Source organism: Archocentrus centrarchus, chromosome 24 (genome assembly GCF_007364275.1).
Source record: "Archocentrus centrarchus isolate MPI-CPG fArcCen1 chromosome 24, fArcCen1, whole genome shotgun sequence".
In the NCBI taxonomy this organism is placed as follows: Eukaryota; Metazoa; Chordata; class Actinopteri; order Cichliformes; family Cichlidae; genus Archocentrus; species Archocentrus centrarchus.
The window spans coordinates 22,837,270-22,847,011 of NC_044369.1; the positions used below are offsets into that span (position 1 = coordinate 22,837,270).

Below are 9,742 nucleotides of genomic sequence, written 5' to 3' on the forward strand. Positions count from 1 at the left end.
AATGAAAGCTGGAAAGTGTTTTAATTGTAATCGCACCCTGTTTGATTCTAATCTGATGATTTTCTGACTCAAAAACTCAAGCTTTTCAGCTCCATTACTGGGGATAAGTGGGTGATGCACCCCATGCGTTTTACCATGGTCCTGTTGATTTGACTCATAGGTGCAATAGAGGAATAGGTCACATTCGGTTTATTATCGCTCATTCCAAATATCAGTTAGATGATTAAAAACTACATTTGTTTGCCTGTGCTTAAATATCTTCTTCTACTGGCCAGTAGAAAGTATGGCAGTGCAGAAATAGTCTAGATTGGTGCCCCACACTGAAACCGTTGTCCACTGATACTACGTAAAAGGTCAAGGATCGATTTCATCTTAACTAAGCACATAATTTAAGCTCAGTCCTAATTTACAAGTAATGATAATTAATTCAAAGCTAATGAAAATAAGTTTAAGCGTACACTCTATACTGAATTAACATGCCTTAGTAGATGCTATATTATGTCATGATGTCATGGAAGTGCAGATGTATGCCAAAATGATATTTATATTAGATGTGTTGAATTGCATGTCATTATTACTAGAGTAGATATTAGTAATATGTGCAACATGATGACGTCATAGTATATCATGCATTATTAAGTTTTGCTGATATGGTATGATGCTTGTACAAGGTGTTATAGGTGCATAAATGCTACAAATGGGTAATTTTAGTCCATTAATAGGGGGTTGCTAGGCAACATAAGATGTGGTATAGATAAGAACCATCAGGAGCCTAAAGCTGTACCCACACAGGAAGAGAATCACAGCAATGTGGCGACCAGAGACCACAGAAATTGAATGACATTCAGTCACTTCATGTGACTATGGGCGAAATAACCGGTGGTGTTGCACAGCGAGTGGGGCCGGAGACAAACTTTTCTCAGCTTCCAAATTAGCGATTGAAGCGATAACCAACGACAGTGCAGGATATTGTTAATTGACACATGAGCTGGTAGTAAATATATTAGCGAGTTACCAGGCAATCAGAGCCGGGAACGTACACAAGCGACCAGCCATCAGCTTCAAAGGATGAGCATAACTGTGTGGAAGATGTGCCCACTCGACTCTGTATTGTGCAAGAAGAGTGTGGGTGCAAACAAACAGACAGAGATATGGTGTATTATTGTAAGATTTCTGTTATTGTTGGTTTTAGGGATTTGTTTATTTGTTTTTTGTTTGTTTGGCAGTTTTGGTCCTCCGTACATATGAGAAACGTTAATGAGAAAATGTAATGGGAAACTAAATAAATACATTTTTATTTTATTTTTATAATATATTTGGTGTTTGATGGCATATCATTATTGATATTTATTTTATTTCATTTTTTTTTTAGTGCGACATTATTTATTTTAGACTTTGGCAGTTTAAATTTTCTACGCAGGTGAGTCATATAATGCATCTATTAATAGAAACAGATACGAGTCCTATGAGTTGATTTGGATCCAGCGGCCTTTCCGTGCCGTTTGATACCGTCTCATCGGTTTGGGCTGGAGGAGAAGATCCGCTGAGGTCAGCACAGAAGCGCGTACAACCGCGACAGCAGGAGTGGATTTACGGCACTCCTACGTCACATGTATTGCTCAGCAGAAGCGCCGCTGTCCTGAAACTTATGGCTGCAGATGTGTAGCCCTGGATTAACCGATAAAAACACGGACTGGTAAATCACTATTCGACCTTACCCTTAATACGTGCATGCTAACGAGCAGCTGTTGTGTTTTTATTGACATATAATCCTTGTTTTTATGACCGGCTCCTGTGTGTGTTTTTTGCTTTCTGCCGTCCACTTGCATAATTCACGATAACGCTGCAGGGTGCTTGGATCGTCGGGTTATCGTTCGATCAATATATGCTTTATAAAAATGATCCGTTTTTAAGGTCATTTTTTAAGAGGTGCAGCACAGTTTTACCGTACACGTGAGTGCGTGTACATAATGAAACGCTCAGATAATAAAAGGTTACCCCCAAAATATTCAATATCAAGCACGGTTTTGTGACAGGCCCTGTTGTTATATCGTGTGTGTGTGCTCGCTTTTTCTTAGATGGAAAACGTAGAAAGTCATGAAAGAGATTGACACTGTGGGGAGTGAAAAAGATGAACAATGGTAAGTTGTTCCAAAGATTTTTTTTTTTTTTAATATAAATCCCCTTATATTCAAATGAAGCAGTTAATGTCCTATGACTGAATTGGTGCCGTAGATGTAAATTCATTTGAAAATAAATGGGTTGGACATACGAGTCTGACTTTTATGGTGGTTTAGAAACAGCATATTTTGGGGGGATGTGAACCTGCTTTGCATGGCCCTGTACAATAAACCTTGTGACTGCAGGCTGAATTCAGTAATACATGTGATGAGTAAATGACACACTCTTTTATTATAGGGGCAATGAGGAAAATGAAGAAGAAGCTCCAATGAGTCGTAGTTTCTCTGTAGAAGACCTCCTTGATGAGGTGGAGAAGATCTGTTATGATGCCTCAGGGACTTCAAAGGTCAGCGACAAATTCACACTCAGGAGCCACCTGTCTGCAAACGTCCAGCTTATAGGCTAGTAATAACACAGCAATTAACTAAAGTATGTGCAGTACTGTGCAAAAGTCTTGAGCATGAAATAGTTTTTGCACCAACAAAGTGATTCCCAAAGTTAGCCAAAAACATGGGATATGTCAGCATGGTGTGGAGGGTGTCCTTAAAAATTTTGAAGAAAGTGGACAAGTGGAGAATTTAAAAAAAAAAAAAAATGGCAGGCCTTAAAAATCATCTGCAGCAGATGAACAGTATCTGAGAGTTATGTCCTTAAGAAATAGGGAAAAAAATCCAGCAAAGTCCTGACACAGGACCTGAGAGATGCATCTGACCCTTCAGTTGATCCATCTGCTGTTTGCTGAAACCTCATCAGAAATGGTCTCAGTGGAAGGGTGGCTATCAAGAAGCCTTTCTTATAGAAGGGAAACAGGAAGAAAAAGCTGAGGTATGCCACATTACACAAGAACGGAAACAGAAACAGGCCTTTATGGAGTGATGAATCCAAATTAGAATTTTTTTTTTTTCAAATTGTCATCAGTATGTATGGCTGAAGTGAAGAGAAAGGTACAACAATGAGTGTCTACAGCCATCTGTAAAACATAGCGGAGGTTCTGTCATAGTTTGGGGCTGGATTTCAGCCACCGGCGTTGGGAATCTTGTCAACACTGATGGAATTGTAAACACAGAAAAGTAACATCAGATTTTGATCCGCCATGCAATACCATCTGAAAAGCATCTGACTGGCTTCATTTTTGAACATGACAGTAATCCCAAACACGCTGCCAGTGCAATAAGATCATACCTGGATAGAAAAACACACAGTGGAACACAATCAGTCATGAACTGACCTCCCCAGAGCCCGGACCTCAGATGAAGCCGTGTGGGATCATCTTGACAGAGAATGGAACAAAAGGATTCAAAAGCTTTATTGTCATTCTTCTCATGAAAAACATGACAGGAAGGAAATTCAGTTTTTGAGGCCCCTCCGGTGCAAGTGGCAAAAAGAAACTATGTACAGTGTGCATTTACAAATAAATTGAATAATAAGAAAGTAGAAAAAATGGTACCTGAGCAGTTTACGTTGTTATTGCACATCATATTGTTTTGTGGCACTTGAATACTGTATTGCACAGACAGTGGTTTTATTGCACTCTGATGCTGCATAGTCTGCAACCTGAGGGGAGTGGGGAGAAATGTCCGTGGGGGGAGATTATGCTGGCAGCCCTGCTCCTGCATTTGCTGACATAGATGTTGTCAACAGTTGCAAAGGTGCTGCTGGTGATCTTCGGTGCAGACTTGACCATCCTCTGCAGAGCCTTCCTGTTTTCAGCAGAACAGTTCCCATACCACACGGTGATGCGTGTTGTTATGATGCTCGCAGCCACACACCTGTAGAAGGAAGTGAGGATTTTGGTCCCCAAGCCAGCATTCTTCAGCTTCCTCAGGAAGTAGAGTCTTTGCTGGGTTTTCTTGATAAGGCAGCCAGAGTTCGTGTTCCAGGTGAGGATGATGTTGGTGATGTGAATCCCCAGATATTTAAAACTGGAGACAAACTCGACTGCTGCTCCTCCGAAGCGCAGTAGGGCAGATGGCAGCCAACAAACAAAGAAGAGCTTTGAATGTCCTTTAAGCATAAAGGACATGTCCTTGGAGCATAAAAGCATTCTTATTTTTACAGCGTAAAAAATGGACAGTTGTAATTAATTGGCAGGTTTTGTAAACGCCAACTGGCAAAGTAGCTGAAAAGCAACTCTCAAAGTTTCAAAATCAAGAGCACAAACCAAGAGGCCAAAACAAAAGACCAAACACATCTACAGCTGCCGCTGTTCTTGCATTCATACAGTCTGTCATTCATCCCACACCTTCACCCTTCCTCAGACTGTGTGGACACTGAATCCAGTGCCTAGTTCTCTCCTCCATCCTGCAATCTCGAATCTAAAGCTTTTTTCGCACATCAACTCTCAGGTTAATGAGGTGGGGATATAGTCTGAAGTTGTCCTCTCTAACGTGGAGCACACAGCCAGAGGTAGTTTATGTCAGCCGTGTTCTCATTAGTAGAAAATCTCTGTTTGGTTTAGGCAAGGGTGCTGCCTGACTCGATCAGGCAGGAGCAGGACACACTCACCAGCTGTGAATTCACTGGACTATTACCTGTGCTTTTTCTCGCACGTGGGCAATGGAACCTCACAGAGCCTTTGTAATAGGCACCTGGCAGGCTAAACGTCTGTTTAATTGCATTGAAAATTGCACGTACTCACATTCACCTCCGTGAACGGCTTAAGACTCTCCGAACGAAGGCTCGCTCAGCTCTGTCAGCCAAATCTCAAATGAAAGCACAGCACCAGACTTACAGAATGTTTTGTTTACCCATTCAGTGCCAGGTTAAACAGTCTGCTGGTCACAAACGCAGCTAAAGTCCCACCTCCTGAGGTTAACAGCTGTGTGGCTGCTTTGCCTCTGAATCCTGTCAGGGCTCTTTGATTGTTTTTAACTTTCATTCCAGGTGGAGATGGTGGTGAGGCTGTGGAAGGATGGCTTCACTGTAAACGATGAGGACTTCCGCAGCTACTCCATTCCAGAGAATCAAGAGTTCCTGGATGCCATCAAAAGGGGGTGAGTTTACCGGCTCAAACAGAATATCCTTCCTGTTTTAAGGGTGCTTTCAGTAAGGTTTTGCTGCCTTACTGCAAAGGAGCACCATCATACTTTAAGCCCTAATCAAGGTTTTTTATTATTGTTGGTGGCTTAACGACCTCATCTAGTGTTCTCTGACTAGCGAGAAGGGAGACTATAAACTTATAGTGCAATTTATATTGTTCCTCAGGCAATAAAAAGTTAATGGCATGACAATGTCATTGTTCTTGTCATGTTAATATGTATTTGATATTGATGTCTAAGTCACTGTAATCTGCATCACAGATTTAATACCTTTTTTCTAAAAAAAAAAAAGAAAGAAAAAAGCAAAGTAGTGCGAAACACAGAACAGATTTATTCATATTATGTGTTTATTGTATGGCAGATGTGCTAGCTGTATTTGAGAGAAATGTGCAAATGGGCAAAAGTCTTGAGCCACTCCTCGTTTTTTAATATTTTGCTTCCAAGAATCCAGACTTTCCTATAATTTTTCAAAGTATTCTTGACCCGTAGGTCTCCAGGCTTTTCTTTGGACACTGGCTGTTTTTTCACTCATTTTCAGTCCAGTAATTGTACCTGACCGTCCTCAGAGGAATATTATTTTTGCTTTTTAAGCAACTCAACACTGACCTATGAATTGTTCAAGCTTACAAAAGGCACCTAACTCAAGGGATGAACCAGTGCTGTGTCTACAAATAACAGAGACTTTGTTACTATCAGCCTGTTGCAAAAACACAGAATTTGTTACCATTTCATTTTATTACACAAGAGGATCTTGTTAAAATTGAAGGTAGTCATACCTTATATACTGGATTCCCATTCATGTTTGTACATTTCAATAAATCACTGCAGCTATTTTCCATTTTATTAGCTAAAGATTTTTAAAAATTAGGGGAGGCTCAAGACTTTTGCACAGTACTGTACTTTGGTAAAAGGGGAAAGCTACATATAAAAATGTATTCCAAACTCCTACTAAATACAAATAAAAAAGGACAGGCAAAAACAGCCATTCAGCTGAATTTATCTTTAAAATGGTCACTTATGCACAGGTCATGCATAAACCATCCATCCATCCGCTTATCCAGTTCATGGCCACAGAGGGGGGCTGGAGCCTATCCCAGCTGCCATTGGGCATAAAGCAAAGTACACCCTGGACAGGTTTCCAATCTGTCACAGGGACAACGCATGCATAAACCAAAAAAAATACCCCACAGTTCACGGTAAAGTGCAGCATTGTCAGCTTTGAATCTAAAGGCCTTTCAGGAGGTTTACATTATCGATGTGTGACCATGAAGCAACACACCTTCTTGCACCTGCTCTACAAAAGTGCGTGATAGTTGCTGCCTGATGAATGCATTGTCTGTGCATGCCTCCACGGCAGTCAGGATTATGCCAAAAAAAAAACACACAAAAAAAATGGGGACAGGGTTATGTCCCAAAGTGGTTTGTGGTGTCAGTAGTTAACTCAACAAAAAAATGCAAAAAAAAAAAAAGTATTTTAATTAAAGGCGGTTCACTACAATATACTCTGTTTAATGAACATGAGTTCAAAACAGAATGACCCGCTCAATCGGGACAGCTGGCGTGGGTTAATACTTTATTGATTTCAGTCAGAGACTGCAGAATTTCTTTCTTTCTTTCTTTCTTTCTTTCTTTCTTTCTTTCTTTCTTTCTTTCTTTAGTTGTTAAAGAGCGACCACAGATATGGGTCGGAGTAACTGTTTGAAATATATCACTCCAAAATCTGAGAGGCAGCTCTCAATAAGTCAAGATTAGCTCTTTTCATTATAAGCTAATGATGACATGTCACAGGGCTAGATAAGGAATTTTAAGTAGGCACGTGTCTAATTACTTTTGAACCCATTCAGTTTGAGAACACGTCTCCCACACAGTCGTTTCAAAATTCATGTAAGCTCGCTTAAATGATATATGCTGCACACATACAGAGAGCAAGACAGAGTGACAGACTCAGCCTGTAAATCACATCTAACATGATGTCTGCCCTTGGTTTGATTCACTGGTTTTGATCTTAGCGGTCCCCCGTAAGGAAATTAGCAGCAAAGACGTCCCTCCTGCTGACCACAGCCAGGCGACTGAAGATAGATAAAGCATAATGCTCATTAGTGCAGCTCATTTGTCATATTGATTGATCTGACTGGACTCCAATCCGGATCTTTAATCTGTCCCAGGGAGCTTCCGGCAGAGTGGGAGAGCAGAGCAGAAGAGGAGGAGCTGGAGATTAGTGTGGAAGATCTGACAGAGGAAAATTACGTTCCCAAGAAGAAGGCCTTTCATCCCTTCAGCGGTCGAGGATACAGACTTGGCAGGTAAGAGATTGTTGCTGTGAATGTCACATTGTTTTGTATTTTGTGCAGTGTGATTTTACGTCTTTAGAAGGTAAAGTGTGTGCTATACTGTTAATGCTAGTGTACCATTTTACACCACTAGGTGTCCCTCTAGATCCAAATATCATAAATCCCACAACCAACACTGACCAAGCAGACATTCTGCCTGTTAAACTGAGAACCTCAACATTTTGCAACGTCTCTGACCCCAAAGTGTCCACAAACATTTTGCACGACATTATTTTTTCCTGCCGGCGGCGTCCACAGTAAACATGCCGTGCACACTTCTAAACTGCTGGTTAATCTGCTATTTATCTACTGTCCATTCCCAGTGTTGCACCAAGAGTAGTAGCCAGGTCACCATCTGTGCACGAGGATGGAGAATCTCCTCCTATTCCCATGGTAACACTAGACCACACCCTTCCCGTCACCTCCCTGCAGATTTGGTTGGCCGACGGCAGGAGATTGGTGCAGAGGTTTAACCTATCGCATCGGTATGTATTGCCTATACGCCACATTTCGATCTGTGAGTTTGACCCAAAAAAAAAAAAAAAAAATCAGCTAATTAAGGACAGACTAGCTGCGCTGTGTAAGGGGCATCTTGACACTTTTCTGCTCCTGCTGTGTTGCCTGTAAATCCCATAATCTCAAGCAGGAAAAGGAAGTAGTTCAAGGGATGACAGGAGATTTTTGTTTGCTCTAGCTTGGGAGGTAGTGAGGGAGGGGTTTGTTTTAGGATTACGTAATGCTTTGTTCTAGGCTGCTAGAGTTTGAAGGCTGAAGGCATGCTGCATGTTACATCCCCTGCCACAGTGCATGGGGCTGCAGAAAACATAATCTGAGATGTAGCAACAGCGTGGATCTATAAAATCCCCAGAGAGGGATTGCGTAACTCTGATGCAGCTTTTATATAACAGGGTTAGTAGCTAAAGGATGGAGAGGACTGAACCCCTCCAACCTGCAGCCAGCCTCAGAGTGTGAGGAGCAGGCCTTGCATAGGATTGCTTTGTATACACTGGGGGCTCATTAATAATATATGATCTTACTAGTGTAGTGCTTCAGAGAGAAGTCACGTGCCATGATAGAGACTAGAGCATTTGGCTGGGACAATAGGAATTTTATTGTTATTATTTTAACTCTTCAGTCTTGATCTTTTGTCTCCACTTTCTAGGATCACTGATGTTCAGGATTTTGTGGCACGCTGCCAGAGGAGCTGCCCACCTTTCGTCCTGACGACGTCTCTTCCCTTCAGAGAGCTCAGCGACAAAGAATTAAGTCTAGAAGAGGCAGATTTGGCCAACGCTGTCATTGTCCAAAGACCCCTGAACACACAGGCTCCTTTCGGACACTCCTGACCAATACGAGCCCCACAGTTCACGCAGCAGCCCCCACCCCCACTGCCTCATTATCATCCTCCTGATAGCAATCTCAAGGTCCACTGCACCCACATTTGATAGTAAGGATCCTGTCTCTTAAAGTTTATTAATGATGTAATCACTTAGTTGCAAAGGTGCTGATCAGAGGCTGTTGTCAGTGTTTACTGTGTCTTCTTCCTCTGGAGGACAGTGGTTACCTGTCAACAGTCCTTCTTAAATCTGCAGAAAATAAAAACTATAAACGCTGTCACCCATGCAGATGGTCCTCCGGGGATCTCCATCTGTTAATCTGCCACGTGTAAAAACTCCCTCCATCACACACACACAATATCCCAGCACCAACACCACCACGCAAATTATTCTCCAAAGTCTTCCCAAAGCGTGATTTACCACCTTTTCTGCACAGTCGGCCGTATAAATAAGGGGCTGAGGTTTTAAGTTTGCAGTCCTGTGATTATTTTGTTTGCACAATACTGTGATTATGAAAGAATTATTTATGTTTGCCTTGCTGTTTACTCTCCATTAGTTTTTTGTTGGTTTTTTTTCTTTCTGGTCAAATGCATTGTTTGACGTATCTCAAGGTATGACAGAATAAAAAAAAAAATCCACCTTAAAGATCTGCATTGTTTTCATTTTGTTTTGATATTGATGAAATTGAATTGGTGTTGTTGGTTTAATTTCATTTGGTCAGGTGCGATTTCCATAACGATGACAGGTACATGATTACGGCTGGACTCTTGAGCACCATTGTCACATCTTACTCCACATCTCTGCTGTCATTACAGTCTTAATGGGTGATTTAGATTAGGGAGGGTGTACTGATGAG

General features: G+C 41.4%; 1 protein-coding gene across 1 annotated transcript; it reads left to right on the forward strand.

Moving 5' to 3' along the window:
- Positions 1–1,576: 1,576 nt before the first annotated feature.
- ubxn2a (UBX domain protein 2A) lies at positions 1,577–9,505 on the forward strand. The gene is made up of 7 exons (XM_030721515.1): positions 1,577–1,696; positions 2,079–2,141; positions 2,419–2,527; positions 5,065–5,174; positions 7,385–7,522; positions 7,873–8,034; positions 8,712–9,505. The coding sequence occupies exons 2-7, from the start codon at positions 2,098–2,100 to the stop codon at positions 8,893–8,895; spliced, it is 747 nt and encodes a 248-aa protein (XP_030577375.1). The 5' UTR covers positions 1,577–1,696; positions 2,079–2,097; the 3' UTR covers positions 8,896–9,505.
- The last annotated feature ends 237 nt before the right edge of the window (positions 9,506–9,742 follow it).

Bases quoted from the DNA above. Each gene is read 5' to 3' on its own strand.
- ubxn2a (XM_030721515.1), top strand. From the start codon at position 2,098: ATGAAAGAGATTGACACTGTGGGGAGTGAAAAAGATGAACAATG. The intron at 2,142-2,418 runs GTAAGTTGTTCC...CTTTTATTATAG, and splicing joins AGTGAAAAAGATGAACAATG to GGGCAATGAGGAAAATGAAG. The intron at 8,035-8,711 runs GTATGTATTGCC...TCCACTTTCTAG, and splicing joins AGGTTTAACCTATCGCATCG to GATCACTGATGTTCAGGATT.